This window comes from Drosophila suzukii, chromosome 2R (assembly GCF_043229965.1).
Source record: "Drosophila suzukii chromosome 2R, CBGP_Dsuzu_IsoJpt1.0, whole genome shotgun sequence".
Lineage (NCBI taxonomy): Eukaryota > Metazoa > Arthropoda > Insecta > Diptera > Drosophilidae > Drosophila > Drosophila suzukii.
Window position 1 is genome coordinate 7,679,336 of NC_092081.1, and position 27,443 is coordinate 7,706,778.

At 39.8% G+C, this 27,443-nt stretch overlaps 4 protein-coding genes across 9 annotated transcripts in view; 1 reads left to right on the forward strand and 3 right to left on the reverse strand.

Annotated features, from left to right (window-relative positions):
- The first annotated feature begins 251 nt into the window (after positions 1-251).
- Positions 252-4,881, forward strand: Git (ARF GTPase-activating protein GIT1). Its single transcript, XM_017073866.4, has 8 exons — positions 252-375; positions 569-1,469; positions 2,071-2,227; positions 2,293-2,378; positions 2,440-2,712; positions 3,072-3,262; positions 3,335-3,731; positions 4,501-4,881. Exons 2-8 carry the CDS (start codon positions 594-596, stop codon positions 4,702-4,704), a joined length of 2,184 nt encoding a protein of 727 aa, XP_016929355.3. The 5' UTR covers positions 252-375; positions 569-593; the 3' UTR covers positions 4,705-4,881.
- On the reverse strand, positions 4,838-17,079 carry LOC108009480 (mannosylglucosyl-3-phosphoglycerate phosphatase). Of its 4 annotated transcripts, XM_017073863.4 has the most exons (11): positions 16,922-17,079; positions 14,408-14,518; positions 10,448-10,658; positions 9,570-10,197; positions 9,417-9,503; positions 8,193-8,756; positions 7,102-7,616; positions 6,460-6,699; positions 6,303-6,398; positions 6,168-6,238; positions 4,838-6,085 (listed from the first exon to the last, which is right to left on the reverse strand). In XM_017073863.4, exons 3-11 carry the CDS (start codon positions 10,646-10,648, stop codon positions 6,025-6,027), a joined length of 2,463 nt encoding a protein of 820 aa, XP_016929352.3. In that variant the 5' UTR covers positions 10,649-10,658; positions 14,408-14,518; positions 16,922-17,079; the 3' UTR covers positions 4,838-6,024. The 4 variants fall into 4 exon arrangements, with proteins under 4 accessions (XP_016929352.3, XP_016929354.3, XP_016929351.3 ...); XM_017073865.4 differs by lacking the exon at positions 10,448-10,658; XM_017073862.4 differs by lacking the exons at positions 14,408-14,518; positions 16,922-17,079 and adding an exon at positions 11,537-11,665.
- A 1,179-nt stretch (positions 17,080-18,258) lies between these two features.
- LOC136116670 (uncharacterized) lies at positions 18,259-20,767 on the reverse strand. The gene has a single exon (XM_065863878.2). It carries the CDS (start codon positions 20,765-20,767, stop codon positions 20,522-20,524), a length of 246 nt encoding a protein of 81 aa, XP_065719950.2. The 3' UTR covers positions 18,259-20,521.
- Positions 18,259-27,443, reverse strand: part of psq (BTB-domain-containing protein pipsqueak) — a 56,334-nt gene continuing 47,149 nt past the window's right edge. Inside the window, exons 3-10 of one of the 3 annotated variants that reach the window (XM_017073653.4) lie at positions 25,179-26,180; positions 24,860-24,998; positions 24,210-24,755; positions 23,526-23,720; positions 23,082-23,471; positions 22,069-22,171; positions 21,800-21,983; positions 18,259-21,109 (exon numbers count right to left, since the gene is read on the reverse strand). In XM_017073653.4, the coding sequence (XP_016929142.3) occupies positions 20,792-21,109; positions 21,800-21,983; positions 22,069-22,171; positions 23,082-23,471; positions 23,526-23,720; positions 24,210-24,755; positions 24,860-24,998; positions 25,179-26,180 (2,877 nt within the window). In that variant the 3' untranslated portion in view covers positions 18,259-20,791. Of the gene's footprint in view, positions 21,110-21,799; positions 21,984-22,068; positions 22,172-23,081; positions 23,721-24,209; positions 24,756-24,859; positions 24,999-25,178; positions 26,181-27,443 lie in introns of all 3 variants that reach the window. The other 2 variants (XM_017073652.4, XM_017073651.4) reach the window with 2 other exon arrangements.

A 27,443-nucleotide genomic window follows, 5' to 3' on the forward strand; every position in this document is an offset into this window, starting at 1 on the left:
AGAGACAACTATACGTTGCAACCAGAGTTGCCAGATCGCTGGAAAAAGCTGGAACCAGATTATTACTTTGAAACATCTGGCAAGGCTGCTTTAAAATGGTAGCACTTTTAAAGGTTTCTTTTGTTTTTTGAACTTGTAAAGCATTTAAAAAGGACTTTCATAGGAATTAAAAACCTTTTCCATTTAATTTCAGGCGCTAAAGTTTGTTAAATAACTCTTAAAAAGGCAGAAAAACAACGAAAACGTTGCCACTTTGAATCTGGCGCTTGGCCAGTACCACCACCTGGTCACACTGGCGGGCAAAGAAAAATAAAACAACTGGTGAAAAAGCGAACACAAATGTTTTCTACGGCGACTCTCGGCGTTTAATTAAAAGTAATTTTCCTAATTGATGCCCAGGGGTGAGCCCCAGCCGCTGGCATTTGACCTTTGACAGTCAGTCGCTTCGGTTTTCCAATCGGAGCACAGAGCACAGTTTGCAACTGACTCACGAAGGAGACGGAAGCCACTTGAGTTTATTTTCGAGTTTCTCAACTTCGCTGTTCTATTTCTTGTATCTCCCCTGCAGACTGTGAGCGTTTTTGGAATGCTGAATGTGTTTCGCCAGCAGCATAATCGAAGCGCACAGGAAGTTATTTATAGCGCCGCCGGATTTGGATCATACCGATCCAGCCACGCCCACGATTTCCAACCGAATCAAGATGCCGAGGGGGAAATCCCGCCTGCAGACCGAAGTCTGCGGCGATTGTGGAGCTGGTGATCCCTCCTGGGCGAGCATCAATCGTGGGATCCTCCTCTGCGCCGACTGCTGTTCCGTGCATCGCAGCTTGGGCAGGCACATCTCTATAGTGAAATCCCTGCGCCAGGGCAATTGGGAACCATCTGTCCTCAACTTTGTCAACTCCCTAAATGCCCATGGAGCGAATAGCGTTTGGGAGCATCATCTGCTGGACGGCAGTAGTGGTTCGGCGGGGGGCAAACACTTGCCCCGCTGGCGTAAGCCCTCGCCCAAGGATGCACTGCATCCCACCAAATCCGATTTCATCAAGGCCAAGCATGTCAACCTTACATTTGTGCTTAAGCCCAGTCTGCAAGATGATGATGATGGTAATGGTTCCGTGGGCAGTCTGGAGCAAGAACTAAGCCGACAACTCCATGCCAGTGTGAGGACCAGCAATCTGGAGACCTCACTGCGCTTTTTGGTTCAGGGCGCAGATCCCAATTACTATCACGAGGATAAGCTATCCACGCCACTGCACATGGCAGCCAAGTTTGGTCAGGCATCACAGATCGAGATGTTGCTCATCTATGGCGCCGATGTGAACGCCTTGGATGGCAATGGGATGACTCCGCTGGAGCTGGCCAGGGCCAACAATCATAATACCATCTCCGAGAGACTGCTGGAGGCCATGTACGATGTTACGGACAGGATCATCACCTTCTTGGGCGGCAAAAAGCCAGATCATGCGGTGAGTTTAGGGATCTATCAGGTATAGACCTTTCTATACATGAGATCTACCAGACTAGAGTTTTCTTTGCTTCGAGGCCCTTCAAAACTATCTGTAATTCATTAAAAATGTGTAGCTCATCTAGTAGTTCATATAGCTCAGCTAGAATCTGTAATAATCTTGTAAGTTATAAAATCATCAATACGAATATGTTATACAGATTATGTACACACTACGCTTTTTAAGAAAGCTATACTTTCGATATTAGTTAGATCCTTAGATTCCTTTTTTATGCTGTCCCAATCTTGAGTACTTTTTGTTTTCAAAAAGCAATCACATTAAATCGAACTAAGATCCTTATAACTTGAATAATTTGGCCTACTGGTAGTTTAATTTAATGGAAAACCCTTACAATTTCATACATTAGTGTCAAAAAAGATTATTTTCTCTGTTTTGGTTGCGTTGTTTTTGATCTATAGTAACTCATTAAGAGCCAAATAATTTCTGACTTTGATATATGGAGTCATAAACGCATGTTGGATTATTAAAGGGACTTTGAATTCACACATTTTCTCATTTTAATAGGCAAATAAATCATAATTTACTAATTTTTTTACCCCAGAGTGGCCGCCACATGATTATACCGGATGCCAATGGCGCCGACATAAGCGAGCAGCTGAAGATTGCCCGTGGAAAGCTGCAACTTGTGCCAAATAAGATGTTCGAAGAGCTGGTCATGGACCTTTACGATGAGGTCGACAGACGAGAGTGCGAAGCCAGTGAGTAGTGCTTGAAAAAACATATTTCTTTCAATAAAACTATTCATATTTTTATAAAATTTCAGTCTGGTCGACGAGTACCCTGAATGCTGATCATGCAACTGTGCCATTTTTACCGGCTAATCCATTTTTAAGCGCTACGCGCAATCAGGTTTGACCTTGCTGTCCACGAGTGAATCAAATCTTTATTTATTGACATGTTTTCGCCACAGGGTCGTCAGAAATTGGCACGCTTTAATCGCGCCGAGTTCACTGGTCTGTTGACCGATGTGCTTGTCGACGCCATGAGACGGCAGAATATGGCCAATCTGCGTCCATTGGATGCCCCATTGCCGGGGCATCAATCACTGCAATCGCTGCCGTATGCCAACAACTCAATGTTTGAGCAGGGCGGTCACGATCCGAATCTGTCGGACGACGAGCCCATCTACGATCCGGTGGCCAGCGATGATGACTATGCGCCAGTGCCGCCAATGGCCCAGCAGGTAAACCTAATGCGGCAAAAGATACTCAAGCTGAACAATAGCTTCGGCTAGAAGCGTAAGCCAAGACTGACACTTAGACACCCCGTGCTGTACCCATTGTGTTCATCCGTAGGCCAGGGCATTATAGCACCCTGATTTTAGGCAATCCTATCGATTCCCAATGGTAGAGATCCAAATGTAGACCATAAGCCTCAATAAATCTAGCTGATAATTGTGGAAGTTTGTAGTTTGAATACGAGTAGTTGTCCTGTGATTTGTCTGCTTTCCTTTTCTTAATTTGCATTTATATTTTATAGTTTGTATACATATTTAGTTATACTTATTTTATTGATTTGTTTATTATTATTTATTTTGCTTAGGCCATTGTGCATACGCCGCCGCGCAATGCGAATTCGCACAACGAAATGGAAACGCTGCGCAAACAGCTTAGCGATTACAAGTCGGAGATCAATCAGCTGAAGAACGTGGTGCAGATGCTGTCCAGCGAGAACTCGCAGCTTAAGTCCAAGTTCTCGAGTGCCTCCAACAACAGCGTCTACGATGAGCCACTGTGAGGATCTTCATTTGCATTTTCTTAACTTACTTTTGTTATATCATTTTATTATAATTTATTTTGAATTAGTCGCATTGATCTGAGCTTGAGTAGTCCTGATACGGAGCACGAGCCTTTGTCGCTGCCTGAAGGTGGTACTACCAATGTGGAGAGTGGCTCCTCGAATGACTCCTCCAATCAGTCGACCATCAAGCGGCCAGCCAGCATGTACGAACGTCGTCTGGTTCCCAACGTGGCCAAGGGTCATACGGATATTCGGAATACCACCAGTATGTACCAAATGGCTGGCGATGGCAAGCCTTTCGGTGAGGAGGTCAAAGTACGCTCTGATTTGGTCACTCGCTGTCTGAAGGAGCTCATTAGGGCCATGCAACCAGTGCCGGAGGATCAGAAGCAATCGATTGCCCCACATGGAGAGTTCATCCGCAGCGCCGTGACTGATTTAATTGCTCTATATGCAAATTTGGTAAGATATACTAACATAAACTTGGAGATTATGCAAATTTCTTTTCTAAAATTAAACTATACCAGTAAACAAATTAGAGATTTGTGAAACTGTCTGCATAAATTAAAGATTTTTGCGACACCTCTTTGTATGCAAAGTACATAACATTATTCAGGCGTATATGGGACGGTTGGCTTGGCAACCAACTAACCAAGCCCCCAGTGTCACAGAATCTGCAAAGACTATAAAATACCAAAATCCGGTCCAACAAGTTAGGTAGTTAACTTCTAGACCACTGGTCATTGTTTCGGCACGTTAGTCAGATGTGACATTGAGCCTATTTTGCAAAAGAGAATACGAAATTATATGCTAAAACATCCATAGAATCTAAAACAGACATAGCACACCAAGAAGATCGAAATGTTAAAAATGTTTTTGTTCATCCCGTGGCACGAGCCTTGTTCATCGTAGATTCTATATTATCTTAGGTTCTGGAGTAAGGAAAATTTTTCCAAAGCCCCTTATTTGCATGCTTTTAATTTGTCTGATTTCAGGAATATATTAAGAGAGCATAGATTATCTTTTGTTTTGGTGTAAATTTGATCTGACTATGCAAATTCTTTTCAAAGCCTAGTATTTGTTTGTTTTAATGTGTTTACTTTTTTTTGAACCGGTTTCTGTCACACCCAGATTAACTTTCCATGGGGAATTTGTTTGGAAGAGTTTTCTGTGACACTCCTTATTATGACAATTTTTATGGTTGCCTAATAAATATTACTATAAATTTTAGCCACCGAATGCCAGCGATCCCACGCGCGAGACCCTCAAGCTGCTCACCCGCCAGAACATACTCATCCAGCACGAGTGCGAGAATCTGCAGAAGGCCATCGAGGCGGACGACAAGCAGGCCATACAGAAGAACACCTTGGAGGTGCGCGATTGCGCCTTCCACATTGCCAGTGCCATAAAGACCTTGGTGTTGCAGTTCTACTGAGGAGTCCTTACAAAAAACACAAACGACCTAGAAGTTTAACTTACCCCTATTTGAAGTATTAACCAAACACTTTAGTGACCCGCTGCTGACTAACCAATGTGCTTCCGCCAATTAATTTAAAACAGTGTCCCCATTTACATATAGTTTATGTATTTAATAAATGTTTACATAAATCAATGTACTTTGTTCAATATACACAAAATGCGTTCTTCTACGGGCTAATGGCCCATTGCAAAGTAGTTTGAAAGTGTTGAAGGTCGTTGAAAGTGTTGAAAGATGTACGATATCTATATATATATATACTATATATGGGTCCTTTATAATTGTAATAATCAGGTGCATTTTGAGCCTGTATATTGTTCACTTTAGTTAACTGTACGTTCTAAGCATGGACAATCAGTTAAGCACGGAGTACATATATGTATGTGGCTTCCTCTACTTATTGTTTAACTTTGTGTAATTGCGTGGGTAGCTTTGTTTGCCTTTTGTTACTTAGCTTTTGTTTCTGATTTCCGGTTGGTCGTCAGTTTTGCAATCTGATTGCTATTCCTATGGACAAATAAACACTCTGGCTTTTGTTGCATCGTCGTCTTGTGTGTGTTTTCTGGTGGTGTGCAAAAGTTCAAGGAACTATTTTAGATTAAAGCGTTTATCCATGAGTTTTAGCACGTTCTCTAAAAAATAATATATGCTGCTCGGCTGTGTTTAAGCGCTCCAAAAGTGTCCATAAAAATATACGTATCCCATTTTGTTTGACATTCAAAATGTTAGGTGCATTGTCTAAAATATTGCTTTACATTCACTTTACATCTGCTTGGCTCTTGAGTTTGTTAGTCCTCCTTGTCGTCGTCCAGTGTTTTTTTTCGATTTTTTGCATACAACCTATAGTGTTTGATTGCGTTTGTGGACTCTGGATTTATAAAATCAACTATTTTGAATATCTAGGGGTATATCTCAAAGCTTGGCTCAAACTCTAGATCACAAAACATAAGGGCTGCTCAGTAATTACAGTATAATAATCAGTTGGTTGTGTAAATCAGTTTTATCTAACTAAAAGTAAATTAAACTAGCGGTAAGCTTTAGGTACACGTACTCACTACAGTCACATACATCATATACAATATCAATATCAAGTTCATGGTTCATACATCTCGGGGGGCGGAAGTCTTACAAACGTTTACAACGAAACTTGGCCGAAAATAGAACGGAGGAGCGGTAACAATAAACGGTAATAGATATAGGACTCGATCCCACAGATCTGTCAACTAACTAACTACCTAATGGGTACATCTTCGCTTTGCTTTTGTGCCTAAACCCTATTCAAATATTTTTCTCCACATCGGAATCTGTCCTTAAATCAAGTTGTCTACTTTTTTTGTAACTAGAAAAAAACGAAAAAGAAATAAAAAATACAAAAAATTAAATGCAAATTGTGAATCAAATGGCTTTCGGTAGTTCTTTACTCGTCCTCAGCCTCGGTGATTGTGGAATTCATGATGTGCGCATCCTTTTTGAACAGTAGCTGTCGATAATGCTGTGGGATAAATTTAAACTTGGCTTAACAATATGTCGCACCCAATAATTGTCATTTATCCCACCTCCTCGTTTTGTATCATAACGATACGGTGCTCCAATTGTGGCGCCAAATCGCAGGTGGACTGCTCCAGGTCGTCCAAGGAAGCTCGTCTTAGCATCTTTTTGGAAAATAACCATTAAAATTTGAATCACATATTATTTTTATCCATTTTTACATACCTTCTGGGAATTGCCGTGCGTCAAATCCATTGACTTGTTGTGATGACCCACGGACAATTTGCGGATGGGTGATGGTCCATCCAGATCCATACTATCCAGGCACTGGACCAAGCTGTGCCTCCGGGAAAGTGTGACCAGGGACTGTCGGTGCTTTGTGTTCTGGCCACACTTTCGAGAATTTATGGCCTTGAAGTGGTTCTGCAGTGTGATACCCAACTCTGGACAGGCATCATCATCCATCTGAAATAAAGGAGGGGTATTATTAAAACCAGATCATATAAAAGTAGTAATATATTAATATATTACTAAAATACAACTTTTGGTTTTTAATCAAGACCGTCATTGGTTTTTTAGATATCTTGGTAGATTTTTGGAAAACAAATTTTAACCGATTTTGAAATAAAAGTTTTTAAGAATATTTAGAGATCAATAATATTTTGAAGGTCAAAATTTTGTCAATTTTTTACAAAACAAATATATTATCTACCATATTTTTAAATCTACTACTTCCTTTAAAGATATCTTTTAAGGACCTTAAAAAAAATGTTTAAGGATACTTAAGGATCCAGAATACTTTTAGGATCAGAATTAATAATAACATATAACATATGAGTTCCAACTAAAAATGAAAATAAGACTCACCAGCACAGTGGCATCCTTGAACATGGTATAGCCATCGCAGCCCATAAAGATGTAGCTCTTGACGCACAGCTTGTAGGTTTGCTCCAGGTTCAGGTACTCATCGCCCACCTGGATTAGCTGCGGATCAATACGTTTGCCGGGCTCTGCCTGTGGATTGAAGGCGAAACTGATGCCCGACACTTGCGGAAATCGACCCTCCAGTTTTGGATAGGCGGACACTCCGTTCTCCAGGGCCTTCCACAGTACCTGACCCTTGACCTCCAGCAAGATGAGTGGATCCCTCATGGGTATAACATTGACCAGATCGCCCATGGTAAAGGCACCCACCGGATGCACGCGATCCGAGCGGAAAGTGCCGCCATTTAGGATGACCACGTCGGCACCGACCGCGGCCAGCACCACGTCGCACACCCAGTTGCCCAGATTCGTCTCCTGGGTTCGCACTCGGGAAAATCGGCCATCCAACTCCACACTGAACACGCCCATTACATCCGACAGCTTGCTTTCGATGAACTCTGGAATAAAAAGTGGAAAAGTTCATATCTGATTTTTTTCAGGGCCAAAAAACAAATAGTCAGCACCCTATAGTATTATTATAATAAATATTAAATTGCTTAGGTATACTCATGAGTTTCAAATTGTTAATTTAAAATTTTTATTATAATACTTTCGAAAGTATTTACTTATTGAACACTATTATTATTAAGACTAATGTTGTATCTCTGTAGTTACAGTTTTTGTGGAAATATTATAGTTTCTACGGTAGTTTTTTTTACGTTAGGGTTAGCTTACTCAATGGATAATGCCACCGTAAGATCTTGAGGCTTAGACCCACTTATAAGAGAGTAAAAAAAATCGTACAACTTAAGATATTGGGATCAAAGCACACGTGCTTTGAGGCATACTTTCTATATCTTTTTAAGAGATGCAATGTTTAAGTAAGTTTGTAAACAGGTAGATAAGGATATTAATCCATTGAAGTTAAGATAAATATATAAAAAAATAGATATCTTATCTAGACTTTTCTGTGTCACCTAGACTAAATTTAAAAATAGTTCGAGTGATAATGTATTGTACGTTCTTCAACTTACTGGCATATTTGGAGAGCTCCTGCTTCAGTTCGGGATCCTCTGGAATTTTGGCCGTCACATCGAAGCACTTGACGTCCGTGGTGAAGTGCTCCCTGTTGGCGGCATCCCGTTCGATGGTGATCACCGAGAACTGCTGGAAGTCCGTGCCCGACTTGACGATCATCTTGCCATTGATTTCGGTCACCTCGCGCACGTGATCATGGCCACCGAGGATGATGTCGATTCCATTGCACTTCTCGGCCAGATTTATGTCGTTGGGGGTGCGCATGTGGGTGAGGGCGATGATGAGGTCACAGCCCTCGTTCCTCAGCTCGCGAGCCAGCTTGTTGCCCGCCTCCACGTAGTCGATGTAGGTCACCTCGTTGGGATCGATTGTCGGCAGGGTCTCCAGCCACTCCCGCTCCACCAGGCCAATCAGCCCGATGGATATCTGGTTGTGCAGTATGAAGTGCGAGATCTTGCCTCCTCCTAAGGGACGACCGGTCTCGTTGTCCACCACATTGGACATCAGCCAGGGGAAGTCCGTCTGCTTGATCAGCTTCACCAGCACATCCAAGCCGTGATCTGAAAAGGAAATGGGTAGGGAAATATTAAATTAAGCGGTTATGTTAAAATTACATTGAATATTGGCCAGTTTCCCATCCGCATGTTAAACTTAAAGTAGCGTTTAAACGTGGAAACCTACTTTAAGTTTAACATTCAGATGAGAAAAGCCATAATATGGAATGGATAATCGGTAAGAAAATATACAATTTATCAGTTATATGTATTTTAAGGACTTTAAACTATGATTTTATGTTGCTTCATAACATAATAATGGATGTTTTTCATCCACGTGTTAAACTAAAAGTAGGCTTTAAACTTAGAAAATGTATGGAAATGTAGAGCTTAAAAAATCCACATGATAAACTTGATTTTAATTCTACAAATCGTTTGGAATTTAGTTTAACATGCGGGCAATAAGTATTGTAAGTAAAATTTTTTACCTGAATTCAAATATTATTACATTAAATCATGAAATTTTAATGTTTTCTATTTAATTTGATCAAGCAACACTTAATTTTATGACGTCGATTGTATAACCTTCTTGTAGTTTAACAGGCAGGTTAATATAACCAATATATTATGTTTTTTTCAATATAATATTTTAACAGCATAATTCATTTTTATAAGTTAACTATTCCATTTTTGTTATCAACGTAAGTGTTCGTAATGGTGACTTACCAAAATCGTGATTGCCAAAGACGGCACAGTGGGTTCCCACCGTATTGAGGACAGGAATCATTTGTTCGCCCTGGGTAAAGGTGCTCACTGTAATGAATAACAAAATATTTATTAAGTAATTTAAATCTTTAAATATTCACATCCAATACTAACACATGCTGGGCGAGAAGGCATCGCCGCTGAAGAGCACCAAAGGATTCAGATGGGCAAAGCTCTTGATGGCCGTGGCAAAACGGGCTGCTCCGCCCACAGGTTCCGTTTCCGCCATGGACTCGATATTGTAGACATCGTTGTAGTGCAGAATGATCAGCGGCTTGTCTTCGCCCTCGGTCATTTTGAGCAGCTTCTTGGTCTTCTCCAGCTGCGAGGATATCGATGTGGAGCGGCCAGTGAGGCCTTGTGTGATTATACGTGAACCGGAAACGGATCCCGAACCCGATCCTCGATGCCGGGGACTCTGAGGCTGACTGACGGAGGCGTAGGCTCGTGTGGGTCTCGTTAGGACTTCCCTGGCATCCAGCGGCGTCAGCGATTGACTTCCACCTCCTCCTCCTCCAGTGGCGGCGGTGGGGAATCCTTCCTCGGGATCCTCTGGACCAAATTGCAATGTGGAACCACTCAACGAGGCGGTGGCACTGGCCGGAGCAGCTGGAACTTCGCTGGAGGTGGGCGTGGTGGGTGTGGGCGTGCCCAGTGAAAGGTCCAGGGATCGAAAGTTGGGATTGCTGCTCTGCAGCATGGACAAAGTCCTCGTGCCGGCGTCTCGCACTTCAATGGAGGCCTGCAAAAGATGGATAAATATTTAATTATTAACTATGATATTTTGAAGATATATTAGATTGACCACATCGAAGGACTTCAGGGGCAACAGAAGAATCAGGCGGGTGGATGCAACACAAAAGCTTTGGGGGTGCAGGAATATTTTTCTGGGGGGTGTAATACACTGTGTGTCGTGTGTGTGCTGGGAGGTAGTTCACATCAATACGGATCACATTTTTGGATTTTTATTTTGATTTGGGTGTGGACAGAACCTGCTTCAGCCAGCCCACCACATTGCCCATGGCGGCGGCTCCTCCCGAACGGCTGCCGCCCGTCAAGTGGCTCAGGCGGCGAGTGGATCCATGGCCAGTGGGTGGTGGCGTTGTGGGCGGCACTCCTGATCCGGAACCGGATCCTGAAGCTCCTCCTCCTCCTCCTCCTCCTCCTCCGCCGTCGATTCCCGCATTGCTCATCCTACAGACGCTGCTTGATTGGGTAAGATTGAAATGTAAATGGCACACAAGAGATTGGTGATAGACTCCACTTGAGAGGTAAGCTTAATGGTTCCTTTTCAGGATCTGATTGATCAGCTAGTTAAAAATAACAAATCGTGATATGAGAAGCCTACTAATTAGAAAAAAAACTGATAAGAAATTTTTTTAAGCTTTTAAAAAAGTATTTCAAATAATAATATGGCTCCTGCATATACAGTAAAATATTATCATCTTCAAAAATAAATAGAAAACTAAATATTATATATTTATAATATTTAAAAAATATTTTAAACCTAACAATATATTTTTGATAACTCAATTCATTATCACAAATTATAATGAGACTGGTAAATTTGTTATCAAAGCGTAGGTAATCCTAGGTATTGTCTTAGGTTTATTGGTAATGTAAAGTAAATTTACTAGAAATCGATTGCTAATAATTCTGAAATTTGTTTTTATTAACAAATCGTTTTAAGAAGATTATAAAACAAATCAATTACATTGGGATACGACAGAAATCTCTTCTAATTAAATTGGTAAACATTTTTGTATAGTACCCTGCTTATAAGCATAAAAACAAAAAAAGGACAAAATCATCGAAACATTATCGGAAAAATATTTTTCAAGTAAAATGTATCGATAAAAAAATATATCTTAAAGGTTGCTTTGTATCTTAATGATATGCAAAAGGGTGCATTTATAAAGATATATAAGAAATGTATAAACATATAACGAGACGTCACGTACGTGTAAATTGTATTGCATTATTTTTTCAGCTGCGATTTTTTACACTTGAGAATAAGGCGAACAATTAGCTGAGCTATCAGATCGAGAAAATATTTCTGCATAGCTTTTGAGACAACTTACAAAACGCCTCGCAAACATCGAAAACGGCTCAGACGCATTTTCAATCAATTAATAACACAATAAAAAGGTGAGAAAAAATGTCGTAATTTTCGCGCTAAAAATAAAAACAAAACAAGAACCGCACCACTTGAAGTGCAAACCACAAATGCGATTGCTCAAAAGCAAAATGAATATTCTTCGATGCAAAAATATATACAAAAATAAACAAAACAATGATAAGGCTGAGAGCATAAGTGAGAGATACGAAACGAAAGTAAATAAATAGCTCAGAAGGAAATCAATTTTGCAACAAAGTGGAATTTGCTCATGACCTACAGATGGGGACCTCTTTATTATTTGCTCTTATATCGCCCAGTCTAGTCTGCGAAATGCCCCATTAACTCAGGGTGAAACAAAAGCAATCGACGATAGAACAGATGAGAGAGATTGAGCGGAAAAGTATCTCACAAATACACTGTATCTCTATAGAGAACTAAAGAACTCATTGGGGCGCATTGACATTGATAATGAAAGCAACAAGCAGAAATCAACAAAGTGTCATCTAAACAACACTCATACGCCACGTTGGCCGAGGGGAACGAGGTCAAATATGTTTGATGGCTGGCTGAACATCATCTTCAGGTCGTACATTAAGCCGATGGCCAAAGTTAAGCTGTGTATTTGGCCAGGACACGGGAAATGAATTGCAATTGGGGGCCAGGAAATGCGCAGAAATGGCAGAAATGGATGAAATGACATCCTGAATGGATGACTGCAATTTTCAAATAACCTTCTTTGGGGCCAAACGTGACCGGCAGAAAGTATCCAGCTTTAACTGGCTACAGTTGGTAGCCAAACCAAACAATTGAAGCCAATCAGTAGACTATCAAATTATACCGACCACACTTTGTTTTATTTATTGCCTTAATTAATATTCCCACCATATCGAGTTATGTACACTGTTTATTTTCCCATGTCAATGCCAATGTTTTGTTTTGTTTCGGCCAGAATTCCACTTTAATTGAATCCCCTGACCCGAACATAATTAATTTCATATTTTAGCTAAGTGCTGTTTACCCTGGAACCACATTTCAAACTGCATTAAATATGCTCATCAAGCGTTCATGCAGAAAATGTTCGGTGAAATTCAACGGAATACAAAGTGGCAACCGCAAAATCTCATTTCGGAATTTGCGCAGACCAAACAAAAACCATAAATATTTGGTCGAACTTCGGTAAGCAAAGTTGCAGACACCCTCACAGAATTTTTTTTTGATTTTTCAGACTTACATTTGAAGAGGATTATTGATTTTAAGGAAGGTTACGATTGTCTACTCAGTTACTTACTTCTAGGTTGATATGGTTTTTATCCCTATATTTTAGAAGTACGACGATTTATAAGATGGGATTATAAGTGTATTTGTTTTGCACATAATGCTATATCTTTTTTTCGGTTTATTTCCTAAGAAAACTTATTGATTCATAGAGATCTAACGTTTGTCTTATAAGTTTTAAGTTGATATGGTTTATAACCCTACATTTTCAATGGACTAAAACTGGTATCTAAGCAGACTAAAAAAAAAAAAATAATAATAGTGTGGGCTCTATAAAGATAGTTAAAATATGTTAATAAACCTCTGAAAAGCATTTCGAGAGAGAAATAAACTATGGTATTTTAGTTTGTCATATATCTTCTAATAAAACTAGTATTAAAGCATTTATTTCTGTTGTATTAGTTCAGACCATCCTTAAAGATACTTTAATATAAAATTTTTTTTTATTTGTTTTTAGTTTTTTATTGTTGTTTGTAAAACCGGAACCATAGCGGAAAATCCCTTAACACATATTGAAAGGGTATTTATTCAAAAACTGAAATCAGAGCGAAATGAAAAATGCACAAGGACCTGACAGCTCTGATTTACGAATGTGCAACAGTTGAAGTGGGATCTGAAAATGGGAATAATCTGCTCAAGGGCGACCCTTTTGAGCCAACCTGCTGGAAAAAAAGGGTTCTGAATAATGTCAGGTACTTAATATTGCCACTCGTTCTGATTTTTCCAAGGATTTGGATCGGGATGAGCAGACAAGTGAAAAGTAAAAGTCGGAAGGAAAAAACAATTGCAAGCAATCAATTGGTGAAATCAGGCATGCAATACGAATGAGTGTGTTTGTGTGTCTGACGGCCTTGACTTCTAGGCAAGGTAGATTTCTGAAGGGGTGAGAGACACTCTAAGGCAAGGGTTAAGGGTCAATTGGCTGAAGGCTGAAGGAAGGTCGAGTCTCCGACTGTCGACTGTGAAGTGAGCAGAATTTCGCTTGCCTTCTTTTTTCGACAAACCTAAGGATATGCCCAGTTAAGCAGGACACAATCACATATATTCACATACGAAAAAGTTACTTTCGCAACAGTTGGGCCAAAAGGTTGGGGCATGTTCTTGGTTTATCGCCACAAAAGTTCATTAGCATATTACGTATACGTCTGATTGGCCTGTTACACTTTCATTTTGGGCCGAGGAAAACGGAAATGAAATGTGTAATGAGAAAAACGGAAACACAAACAGCAACTCAGGAATAAATTATTAAGGGCATTTCCCAAATATTTGTGTAGCTACAACCCATATGGTTTCTATACACGCTGCAAAGCTGGCTTTATAAATACATTTTAGGAATATTATTTGTAGGAATCAAAATTAGCCTTTTAAAAGCACTTGCCCAACTATTTTAATACCACTCTAGTAACCTTGGCATTTAATTTAGATCAATAAGTGCAGCGGGCGAAAGTTTTAATAACTCTCAGTTGAGATACCCAACTGCCACAAGTTCCACCCCTTTTAATTGCATAATTGATAATTTCACCTAACGGCTGCCAGTTACAGCCAGTTATTTACTCACTTGCGTGTAAGGTTCTGTGGGTCCTCCTTTCTTTTCCTCCCTTTCTCCGATGTTGAGGAAAGGTTGCCCAGCAACTGATTTTCGGGGGGTTCGTTGTGGGATGCAAGCAAACTGCAAAAGTAATAAAACTTGCTGATTTATTCAGAAGAAGGGATATAAGAACATGTTAACTTTCCTGACTCGAACTTACAATTTATAGTTCCTAACTACCTTACCACTTTGAAAATTTTATTAATTTACTAGGGATCTTATATTTTTCTATAACTTAAACTACTTTTAGGGTAAGAGTTAAGATTACCTAGATAGTTTTTATAGTTTAGGGAATCATACCATAAAGACGGAATACATATATAATATATTAGTATACATTTATTTCTTGCAACAGCATTTTAGAATTTAACATAAACTATTTCTAAAAAAATACCAGATATTATCAACATAAGGGGGAAATTTAATTACCTCAAGTTTTATTGCTTGGATAACACCATATATGGCCTAAACTATAGTAGTATGAATAAATCTTAGTATCACTTTAGTAAAATATAAAATCTAAACAAACCTACTAAGCCCGACTGTAGTCAGTCCCTTAGCACTTCCGTTCCAAGGTTTTACTACCTTACACTACTTTGGCGGTAAAAGCTGCAACCAACATTGATGGTCTATTTTTACTACCCACCCCTCAGTTCGGGTTTCTTGTGGAGAACAGCAAACAAGACACCCATCACCACACATAGTATGACAGCCCCACACGCACCTTCACTTGACTTGACTGCCTTTTATAGTACTACACATATACTATATAATATATGTAGCTCCACACACTCCACACTTCTCCGATTGCTGAAATTTCAAAGCCAAATATTCGAACACACTTGTTGTGGGGTTTTAGTTTACCTAAGTGGAAAGTTTTTAAATTTTTAGCGTGACTATCGAAAACTTTTTAACCTGATTGTCTTAAGTTTTTAATTACTGAGCAATTCTGTCAAAACGCCTTTAAACATGTAACACAATCAATTTGAATTTCAAAAGTTACTCCTTAGGGCTTTTGCTCTTAACGTCAGCTCTTCGATTGATGAACAATCAATCAAAATAAGTGACAAATTTGTTTTTGAAGTGGTTTATTTTTAAAAGACTCTAAAAACTTGGAAGAGAAATCAGCTAGGCAATTATTCAAGGCCTAAAACGTAAGCTAATGAATGTGCATTTTTAGCTCATAATTAGCATATATTTATGTTTATTTATAGCTCCTTAAGACTTTACTATGTTATATATACTAGACTTTATGGAATAGTTAAAAAACTATACAAAACAGACTACGGTTAAATAATTTTTAACTTTATAAACCCAAATGACAGCCCCCAAATGAGTTTTTAAGTACTTAATAATTGAGCACTTGATCAAACGACAGTCCGCAGAGAAAGTTTCAAAACGTGTCATTTCATTTGTTTATTTTTAAATAGAAATATATTTCGTAGTCGTCAAGGTCAAGCAACCTAGAGAAGACCCCGAAATGCGGTCACACTCCTTGAGTGAGTACCCAAGACCCACTTATCTGTTGCCAAGTTCAAATGGCCAAAAACATGGCAAACATCAGCAAACACTTTTTTCGCCAAGAGCGGCACTTGTTGTAAAAACAAATGGTATGTGGGTGTTTCAGGAGGTTTCAGGGTGTTTGCGGGGGTTATGTTGGGGTATTTGAGGCCAGAATTCTCGAAATCAGCTGTGTTTTCGAGAGATAAAGAGAGATTCTCTCTCTGGAGAGAGAAAGCTTTTTGATGAGGGGGCTGCTTTTGTAGCGCTCCCAATATTTGTAAGTCCTCTCCGGGACTCTCCTAATAAGCACGTTGTTTGGTAGCTGTTATTATTGTTGAGTATTTTTTTTTGTTTTTGCTGTTGTCTTTTAAGTTAATATTTTAGAACGTGTTGAGCGACGGGCTTTCGCACACCACGTCATATATACCCCATCCATATATACCCATATTCCTTCGTACATATATATTTATATCTTCGTGTCTGTGTGTATCATGCGTAATGTAATTTCATGGGGGTTACGAGTTTTGTACACTTGAACTTGCAGCTGTCCTCTGGCATATAAAAATAAACTGTTTATGCAGTTAACTTTTGGGCCGTGCTTTCGTTACCCCCGTTTTGTATACAAAATTTCCATCTATCATTAATAATTCAACACACAGTTCTGGGTCTTACGAAAATTATTATTCGCAATCATGCGAATTTTTCAATTGACATTTCCGCTATATTAAAATGTACACTTTTTTTTTTACGAGGGGCAAAGTAAATGGGCAAATTTCACACTCAATTTCACACGCACATCATATCACTTTCACTCTCATTTAATAAAATCAGCACTTTCAATTGAGCTGATTTAAATCAAATATAAACAGATTAACGCCTGATTAATCAATTAGCTTATTGCACACTGATAAGAAGGATTTCCCATTCAACACAATTGCTGGCGAATCGATTTTTTTTCACTTATGTATAACCCAGACTTACAAAATCCCTTCCAAGTTTTAATTAGTTCCTTGAAGTCAGTGAAAAAATGCTGAGCCTGCTGAGTTTTTCTTCTTTTCTTGGTAAAAAATCTTCTGCGTAGCGAAAGGAATAGGTGCAGACGATCGAAACGCGGATATGGAAAACACCACCGTTCACATGGGAAGCAGAACTTTGAATGGCATCTTCCGCTTCTAGGTGAGCACCGTCAGAAAATAAGTCCAACATGTGGGAGAGCATGCGCCAGTCGAGAGAGCCCCTAATGGGCCCCTAACAGAAAAGCTCCCCTAACATTACTGGCCAAAACCAATCCCCCAAGCCAAGATCAGGTTAACAGAGACCGAGCTTTTTGGATAACCGAAATTTAAATCATGACCGCCAAAAGGAAACCCATCCTAGCTCAATAGACATTAATTTAACCTTCCAAATCTAGACCTTTAAATTTTATATATAAGTTTAATATAAATATAATATAATATAATACAGTATAGTATAATTGTAAAAAAAAATTTCAGGTTTTCAGACACCGAGCTTTATAGCATGGATAGCATAGATAACCGAAATTTAAATCTTGACCGCCAAAAGGAAACCCATCCTAGCTCCACAGACATTAATTTTACCTTCCAACCTAAACCTTTTTATGTTTTATATAAGTTTAATATAAATATAATATAATATAATATGGTATAATATAATTATAAAAAAATGTCAGGTTTTCAGAGACCGAGCTTTATAGCATGGACAGCATAGATATCCGAAATTTAAATCTTAACCGCCAAAAATAATACTTCTAAACTCTTAATAAACCTTGCCAGTCCAAACTTCATAGTATTAGATATATGATATAAGTATAATATAAATATAATATAATATAATTAATCAGGTTTAGAGACAGCTTTATGGCACGCATATCAAGAGCGGAAAAAAATAGCACCCAAACTCCAAATAAATTAAATTATCAGATCAAAACCAAATAATTTTTTATAGGTATATGATATAAATATATAATAAATATTATATATGTATATAGCATCATTTCTAATTTAGTTGTGTTATTTACTTTAATTTGATGATAACATATAAAGCTAATATTTATTCTGCTGAAAAAGAAAGTATAGGCCATCCCAAATGATAGAATTGCTTATAATTAAATTACTTTTTAGACGTCGCAAAAATATAGATATTTTTTTATGAACCAAAATTAAGTCTGCTTATTTACTTAATTCGTGAAACCCCTTAAAATAAAATATATTGCTAGTAAGAGAAACAAAAAACAATTTACAGTCCCAAAGAAATCTCTCTATGACAATAAAACAGCATTTCAGATGAAATGAAAGGTGTTTAATATTATTTAATAATTTTTATTTATAGTACCTCACTTTAAAAATTACGTTATACCAATATTACATTAAATGTTGTTTGTTTATTACATGGGTTTTCGCTATTTCGTCTGTTACATAGATTGTTTTCAGTGTTTCTTTTTGGGTTTACATTTACCGTTTACAATAGATATTTTGCTGTATATGCATATTTGATAATCCAAAATGTGCTATAATATTGTGTGGTTAAAGGTTACTCTTACACATTTAGTTATCTTAAAATTTTAAATGTAATATTTTATTATTTTTACGCTTCTGTGATTCGCCTTCATTTTCGATTCTTTTTCAAGTTGCTGGGTTCATTTTTTAATTGCTCTTGCGACAATTTTAACAATGTTATAATGATATTTTTTGTTTTATTGTTGATTTAACTCTTGTAGATGCTACTTCGTATGCTTTATTTAATTTACAATGATATACAGTTTTGCTATAAAACATTAAAATGAATCCAACTAAAGATAATAGGAATAGAATTAAATTATATTGAGTTTAAGGTAAGCATATTGCATTCAGTTCTACGGGTCTATAACGCTAAAATAAATTAATTTGCAACATTTGATTTTTGTAATTTTCAGATACCTGTTCCCCTAAGTCAACTAACAACTAAAGAAACTATTCAAATGTATTTACAAAGATTTCCAGGTGTTCTCCGCACACGTATAATAAGAATGAAACCAAAAATAGTTGAAGTTACTTCAGATGGGTGTTTACAGTATCCGTTTCCTCGATTCCTAAATATGTAGATACGCTAGTGGAAGCTATTATACATTTTTTTCTTTTTTTAATTTATAATTCCAAATTTTTAATATAATTTGTTACTCCTTGTAGATTTTATTTCCGATTTTCGTTACAGATACAATTAGGTCTACTTCCTTTTTTGGGGCAGGGGGTGCAACCAAAGTCGCTTAAAGAAGGGGTTCTTTAAAGAAGGAAAGGTTTATTATTACTATACTAAGACGTTTTACAGTTCACTTAGAGGTGTTTTTTGTATCCATATATATACGTGTGTATTTATTGGTTGATTTCTCTTACAAGCTTGCTATAAATCTTTGTTTTGAATGCGATTTCGAAAGGACATTATTTAGATTTAGAGCTTAACATTAACAACATTTGCAGTTTGATTCGGTAATTTCGGCTGCTTCTGTTTTTATGTTTCTGGTTCTATCAAAAATACATTCCATGTGTTGTTTCCTTGCAATTACTTCATTACTATGTATTACAATGTATTGGCTATACTCTTAATTCAGTTGAAATCAAATTAATATTTGTTGATTCAGGGCGCCTCCAGTTAAATTCAAATAACTCTGGTTTTTTCCATCCTTTCTAATCTGTTTTGTTTGCTGTTGTCATTACAAGCTAATGAGTTTAATTTCTAGGACCTTGATAATTTGGTTTAATTCTACATTAAGGTATTCTCCCCTTCGTTCTCTCCGTTCAAACAATATATGGTTATAAAGCATTTGATTCATGTATGGGTTGTGTGTTGTATGCGTGTGTGTTCACTATAGTTCTGGGCTTTGATTTCTACAGTTTTAGGCGCACTTTCAGTCTCACACTAAGCGAAAATTATAACAAAAACGCAGAAGGGGGCCCACTATTAGCTCCTATTAGTTCAAGGTTCTCAGCAATGGTCACGAGTCCAATAAAATATATACGCGTGTCCATGTCCATTGATAACAAAGTGCTCTTAAAACCGTGAGCCCAAAACGAATCCATTTATCTTTCGAGTCTAGGCAAATCTAAAATTCATTTTTCTCTTACAATCTAAGTATGTGTTGTTTATCTTCTACTCTCTCTGCTTCAACTTACTTGGCTAGAACAAAGGACTTTTGCAAACCTAATACCTAATATAACTATGTTCCGTATAATGTAGATAAAGCATATTTCGTTATATATTTACATTTTATACACATCTCGGTTGTGTAATTAATGTCCATCTAGTTCAAAAGGGTTTTTTCTTTTTTGTTTTTACGTTATTTTTTTTTTTTTTTTGTGATTGCTTTGTCCTACACCCTTGGGAATTTTTTGTCTGCGGGTCATTTATAAATGTGGTATATCTTTCTAACTGACTGACTGACTACTGCTGTTTGGACAATAGCAAATGAAACTGCCGCAGCTTGCGCTTCCAGTGCTTGCAATTAAATCTAAACTTGATGTCCTCGGGCCTGGCCACTCCGGCGATTGTTTCCAAGCCATGTTGTGGCTGATCCTGCTCCTCCTGCTCTCAACGCTTTTGCTTGTTGGCTTTCTTGCGCTTGCTGGTGCCGCCGCTGACTGACGCCGACGAGCCACTGGCCGCCACCGGCGGTGGTGGTGGGGCACTAGACGGTCCGCTGACCAGCGCCGATATGCTGGCAAAGGGTGTGCTACTGGCCGCCGTGCTGCCACTAGAGCTGGCTCCTCCTCCTCCTACTCCAACTCCTACTCCTGCTCCACCACCTCCTCCGCCTCCACCGCCGGTGCTGCCCATTATTGCCGCAGCATGCAGTGATTCTCAACTACGCTCCGGCGTCCCGTGGTGCTGATAGATCTGCTGAAGCTGCTGCTGTTGCTGCTGCTGCTGCTGTTGGCTGTGCACCACCTGACTGCTCGATGTGACCACATCCTGCTGCATGTGCTGCGGATGGTGGCCCGGATGGGGCGACTGCTGCTGCTGCTGTTGCTGTTGCATGTGTACTACGTGCTGCTGCATGTGCTGGGGCGTAGGCGGCCCCTGCTGCGGCGTACTGTGATGCTGCGGCGTGCTGTGGTGCTGCGGCGTTGGCGGATGCGGCGATGGGCTGTACGGGAACTGTTGCTGTAACATATGCAACTTTGCATAAATAAATTGATTATCTCGGTTAGTCAAAGCTGGCATTTGTGTGTAATGTTTGCGTGGGGGATCGGAAAATGAAAAGGGTTTGGATGGGAAAATAAATTCCATGGCGCAGTGGTTAATTGCATTAGCATCCTTTCGCTCTAAGAATTTATAAACAACCAAAATGAAGTAGATTAAATACAAATTTAATTAATGAATCGTAAATAACTTGATTATCTTTAATGCTTAAAAAAAAAAGTATTTGTCAAATATTCAAACGGAAATAATATTTTAATTTATAAAATAATATATTTTAACTATGCATCAATTTATTTCAATTTTATTGAGGACCCCATTGGAAAACAATCTGTCTTTAAATATTTTTTTTGTGTACTACTTAACAAAAAAAATTGCCCAAATCAACAGATATTAGCATAAACATATTATTTACCTAGGTGTTTGGTTTATAAATTTAAAAAATATTAAATATGAATAAAAACTTTGGCAATTATTAAAAAAAAATCATTTTCCGAATAAATACAACTTAAGTAACCTCAAAAAAACTTAAAATCATATAATTTAAGCAAAAAAAACTTGATTTAGGCTCAGTTTAAATCTTAGTGCCTTTTGGAGACTTAAAGTTCTGAGTTGGTGGACTGGTTTGAAGCCGGCTTTTAGCTTTTCAACCGACACGTGGCTACGTACCGAATTCTCCTGACTGTGCTCGATAATCTCAATGCTGCCAGTGGTGTTGCCCGAGGTGTTGAGCAGCGCCACGCCACTCGTGTTGGCCACCACGTCGTATTTGCCCCGCTTGAAGCGGCCGTAGAGCGAGCTGTAGGGCAGGTTATAGTGAATGGCCGCCTGGTTGATGGACATTTGGCCAACGCTGTGGGGGATATACGTCGGAAATGGTGATTAGCGACTTAATTGACGCCACTAGTTCGTCGCACACACTGCGTGCACACACTCACCGCACTGAGTTCAGGGCCTCGTTCATGGCATCCTCGGACCAGGGCGTTGGATTCGAACGCGACAGCTCAATGCCCTCCCGTTTGCAGCGTCCGTAAAGTGTTCCTTTGAGGCGTTTGATGGAGTGGAAGAGTGGGATTAGTCACAGCAAAATCAGATCAGAAGGGGAAAGGGGAGAAAAGGGAACGGGACGAAGTCAAGAGCACTTTTTCAAAAGCTAAAGTGCTAGGGGAAGTTCAAAAGTTCTTTTCCAGATTATTTTTCAGGTACAAAGGGGTTGAGCGTCTTTAAATTTGTTACTGAACAAATAGATCATATAAAATTAACAATAGTTCTATATCATATAGAACATTTGTTAAGATATCTTTTAAATACCAAGTATTTAAAGGAAATTTGAATATATTTTATGATAAGGGTTCAAGGCTGTGTAGATTTATTTCAGAAGGAAAAGATCATTAAAAAGAAAACCCTAGTTATGTACCATGTTAGATATTTTTAAATGGTATTTTCCCAATACCAAGTACTTCAAGGAAATCTAGAAATACTTGACGAGATTGAGTTTTAGGTATAGAAGGATTAAGGGTCTTTAAATTTATTTCTGAATAAATAGATCATATGAAAATAACAATGTTATCTGTATCAACTAAAATAATTATTAGGGTATTTTCGGAATAGCGAGTATTTGAATGAAGTTCAAAAATATTTTGTGAGATTGAGGTATAAAATGATTAAGGGTCTTTAAATTTATTTCGGAAAGAAAAGGTCATATAAAAGAAGCACTATTTATTTATTACGTAGGGTATTTGTAAAGGTACTTTGCGAATACCAAGTATTTATGACTATGTGAGAGGAAAGGTTATTTATGAACGAGTTCTAGTTTTGGAGCCTTTCGAACTTCAGTGGTTTCTTATCATAATATATTATCTTTTTCTCCCTATCTTCGCCTAACCATCTTTCGAGAATCGAAATTAAAGCACCTAAACTCGATCTCCAACTGGATTCTCAGACAACTCACCTGTGGGTATGCCAAACTCAGCGCTGGCCTTCTGCACCGATGTATTACCCGCCCGTATCGCCTCCAAGGCACGCTCCAGATCCTCGGGCGTCCACGTGGTTGGGGCGGCATTGAACGGCGCCGCAAGGCGGATGCCCTCGCGCCGGGCAATCTTGTAGAGCGTCGAGGAGGGGATGCCGAAGGCCTTTGATGCTTTGTTCGCGGATATCTGACCCGAACGCAGCGCCTCCAAGGCATTCTGCAGGGCATCCTCGTTCCACGACTTGGTGCCGCCCTCCTTCTTGGGCGTTTCGATGCCCAAACGATGAGCACGTTGCCACAGGGTGGTCGATGGGATGCCATAAATGGCGGACGCTTTCGTCAGGCTCATGTTTTGGTTCTTTAATGCATCTAAAGCTGAATTCATATCATCTTGTGTCCAAGCTTTGGGACCATTAAACTGACCTTTCTCGCCAGAGCCAGAGCCAGCCCCACCACTCATGCCCCCACCACCACCAGCACCTCCCGGCCCCGGGCCGCAAACGCTGCCACCCATACCGTGCTGCTGATCCAAATTCGTATAGTGCGGCTCCTTCTGATCGTGCGGCGAGCCATTGGCGATCATCATCGAATCCTCGCTCGTGTCCGAGTTGTACATGTCTGCAAATTGGGAAGAAATGGGTTATGAGTGTACATTGATTTAAATAATCATTATAATTATAATTAAAACATAGGTTGTAGGTTTTTATAAAGGTTTACGTAGGTAGGGAACGATGTTCCGAAATCCGAGTCAATTTATATAGTTTTTAATAGAGCCCCAAATATGGATTTACTTAGGTGCATTTTCTCATTCTCATGGTAAACTAAAGACAGGGTTCAAACATAGAGGAGATTATGTTTGCCTAGAGTTCTAGATTTCGAAACACTAACAGTTGTTTAATATGATGAATAAGATTGACAAATTTAGACTAATCCAAAGTTATGTTGGGAAAAATAAATGGACAGAGTCAATTCATTTCTTATACGACATCTGCGTTGGATATACTACATACGAATAAAAAAAACAAGTTACATAAAGCAAATCAAATATTCTTCGTTTTAAAAGTTAAGAACTCCTTGATAATCCCAATTTTCCGACCCACAACTCACCCATATGCCCTGAGGACATCATGTTGACAATCTCTGGCGTTATTATCATGCCCGGCTCGTGTTTAATCTGGCTCGGATCAATCTCCATGACTGTGGCACCGCCGATATCGGCATGCGTCACATGTCCCCCATGCTGGCCATGCACTCCAGCTGCTGCTGCTGCTGCGGCTGCCTGTTGTTGCTGCTGATGGTGTTGCTGCTGCTGTTGCTGCTGCAACTGACTCTGGGCCAACAGCTGCTGTGCATGGAGATGTTGATGTTGCTGCTGTTGTTGCTGCTGCTGTTGCTGCTGATGCTGTTGGTGTTGCTGCTGCTGCTGTTGTTGCTGGTGGGCCTGGTGATGGGCATGTTGCTGCTGGCTAAGTGCATGCTGCTGGGCAGCCGCCAGGTGCTTTGCCTCGATTACCTCGCTTTTGATGTGCTGCACCAGATTCGAGTTGCTCTCATCGCCGGTATGGTGATGAGATATCGAGTGCATGGGGGACTGATCGAGCCGATGGATCTGCTGAGCCAGATGATTGTCTATATCGAGCGGTTCGGTGGGATCTGTTTTGGGGAAAAAGTAGAATATAAAACCATGTTAGTTTGAGGGCTTCAAAAGGAATAGGTACCGCGTATACCCGCTGGCTACACTACCGATAATAACTCACTTGATAGATCGCGCGTGTCCGTGCTGGGGTTGCAGGACAGATCGACGTGCTCCGTAACGGTGACTGGGGTGGCAGATGGTGCTGGTGGCTCGGGTGTGAAGTCCAGGAATCCCATGGGCACGCCCAACAGGCCGCCGTTCTGCAGGCAATCCAAGTTTTTTTGGGGGTTGGGAGAGAGAGATAGGAATGTCAGGTTAGCAAAAATCATGTTCATTATACCCGTGGAGATTCGATCTTCAATCAATCGATCTCTTGGCTAACTGAGAGAAAGCTGAGAGTGCTAACTATAAACCAAAAACAAACTAGCTAACCAACTTACCATGCCCATGCCTAAACTAGTCATATTTTTTGTATCTTTTCCGTCGCGCGCTACTACAATTTGTGTGACGATGGCTTGGCCGGTGGATGTCACGCCGCTCACGCCCGCTGCATTGTTCGAGCCGCTGGATGAATTGGACGCCGGCGAGGCCACCGACTGCTCGGTCTTGCAGATCTTATTCGGCTTACTCTCGTGGTCGTGGTCGTGACTATGCTCGTGATCGTGCTCGTGATCGTGGCCGTGACCGTGTCCTCCGTGCTGATGTCCTCCGTGGCCGTGTTCGTGCTCGTGATCGTGGTCGTGATCCTCGACGTCGGAATCGTCACCACTGGCCGACACTGGTATATAATTGCCGTCGGCCGTCTGCTGAAGGCTCACAATAGAGTTGGGATTTTGGCCCTGGATCAGGATTGTCTGCGGGTGGTGCTGATGGTGGTGCGCCGGCTGCGGTTGCTGCTGCTGCGATGAGCTGCTACTTGAGCCACCACCAGAGCTTCCTGCTCCTCCTCCGCCCGATGGCAGATCCGGGGATTTGGAGCGCTTTAGTCGAGGCTTGCGCGGCGTCGGCTGCAAACCGGATGTTGGCGTCTGTGGAGCCTGCTGTCCGCCGGCTGAACTTCCGCTGCTGCCGCTGGCCGAGGAGCTAAGCAATTGACCGGACAGGGAAACACTTCCGCTGGCCACTCCGTGTTGCGTCAGCAGGGCAGCGTGGATTTGTTGCTGCTGCTGCTGCTGTTGCTGCTGGGCATGCACCTGCTGCTGTTGCTGATGCTGCTCCTGTGCCTGCTGTTGCTGGTGGTGTTGCTGCTGCTGCTGCTGTTCCAAGGAGGGCGATGGTGCTCCCGGAACTATGGTGGCGTTTACGATATTACCAACGACCGCCTGCTGTATGTTCTCCGAAACTGTGATCGTTGCTGTGGCCGCGTCGTTCAGGTCATCCGCATTCTCGGCGGTTTCGCAGAGGCCTTTGATCTTTAGCTGCTCGGCGGTGCGCAAGAGACCCTGAAAAAAACAAGGAGGGAAAAACACAATTAGTCATTTATTCTACAGTATCGTTAGGAACTTTTTCTGTACAGTTTCCATTTACAAATCGACTGTACTTATGTTTTTGGCCCACAAATAATAAATAAACCGATTTTGTTATTAAATTTACAGGTGTATAAAAACTTATTAGTGACTTCCTTACATTGTTGATAATTAATATTGATAAAAGTATCAATATTAACTTCTTAGAGCATAAAATTATGTTTGTTTTAAAAAAAAACATCAAAATTGGTTTTTAAAACATTGTAATATGTATGTATCTAAATACCCTTTGAACTTGCATATTTTTTAATCAATTCAACGTTGTTGGATCTGGAATTTATTACTAAAACCGCAGTGGAGTTTATGCTATTTCTACATTTTGAAAGTCCAAGCTTTAAATGATGAAATGATTTTTGAAGAAGAATCGACTATAATATCTCAACGCAAGCTAAACAAAATAAAACGAATGGGAAGTAACTAGTTTCGATGAGGAAATTAAAATATTGAGGTATACATTTGGGTTTAACTTTCCATGGTCCTTATATTGTTAAACTTTTTCTACCTTCATAAGCACTGAATAGAATTTGAAATACATTTGAAAACTGTTTCCTGTTCTTACTTATTTTGAAACCCAAAATAACTGATATTAAATCATAATAAATTATAATCACCGAATATAATCTTTATGCGATTGAAGTGGTCACGTTTCAAAGGAATTCTTATAACAGCTCTTTAAAAAACCTTTGCTCCATAACCAATTCAAATTTGGGTTTTATACAACTCATATGATATGGGATACAATGGCTAGTAGTTGTTGCCGCGTGTTTCAAGGATATAATCGTATGCAGCACCTCAGCTTTTTTATCCCCAAGGCTGAACAGAGTGTGTGTGTGTGCGTTTCCCTGGGCAATTTACACACATTGAATATGGAATGCGGTGATTTGATTGAAAAATAGCCTATATCGGATAGTTGAAAGAGTTCCAAAGTGCCGCACCCATTCCGACAGAGAGACGGTCGCCCGGGGGAATACATAACAGAGCTTAGGTGATGGAAATTTGTTTCCATTTCTTTTTTTTTGGGATGTTGGTTGAGGGGGTTTTGAGATGGAAATGGAGGTGGTGTCTCGTGTTTGTCCACGGAGCGCTGTGACAGTCATTACGGCGTCGCTTGTCTTGGCATGGTCGGTCACCAGTGTCCGTTGCCCAACCCGTCCAACAACAACAACAAGAACAACACTT

Excerpts from the sequence above, each read along its gene's own strand:
- Git (XM_017073866.4), top strand. The coding sequence starts at position 594 with ATGTGTTTCGCCAGCAGCATAATCGAAGCGCACAGGAAGTTATTTATA. Across the intron at positions 1,470-2,070 it reads GCAAAAAGCCAGATCATGCG|AGTGGCCGCCACATGATTAT; the intron begins GTGAGTTTAGGG and ends TTTTTACCCCAG. Across the intron at positions 2,713-3,071 it reads TGCCGCCAATGGCCCAGCAG|GCCATTGTGCATACGCCGCC; the intron begins GTAAACCTAATG and ends TATTTTGCTTAG.
- LOC108009480 (XM_017073862.4), bottom strand. The coding sequence starts at position 11,574 with ATGCGTCTGAGCCGTTTTCGATGTTTGCGAGGCGTTTT. Across the intron at positions 9,504-9,569 it reads TGCCTTCTCGCCCAGCATGT|TGAGCACCTTTACCCAGGGC; the intron begins GTTAGTATTGGA and ends TATTCATTACAG. Across the intron at positions 6,700-7,101 it reads TCAAGGATGCCACTGTGCTG|ATGGATGATGATGCCTGTCC; the intron begins GTGAGTCTTATT and ends CCTTTATTTCAG.
- LOC136116670 (XM_065863878.2), bottom strand. The coding sequence starts at position 20,767 with ATGGGCAGCACCGGCGGTGGAGGCGGAGGAGGTGGTGGAGCAGGAGTA.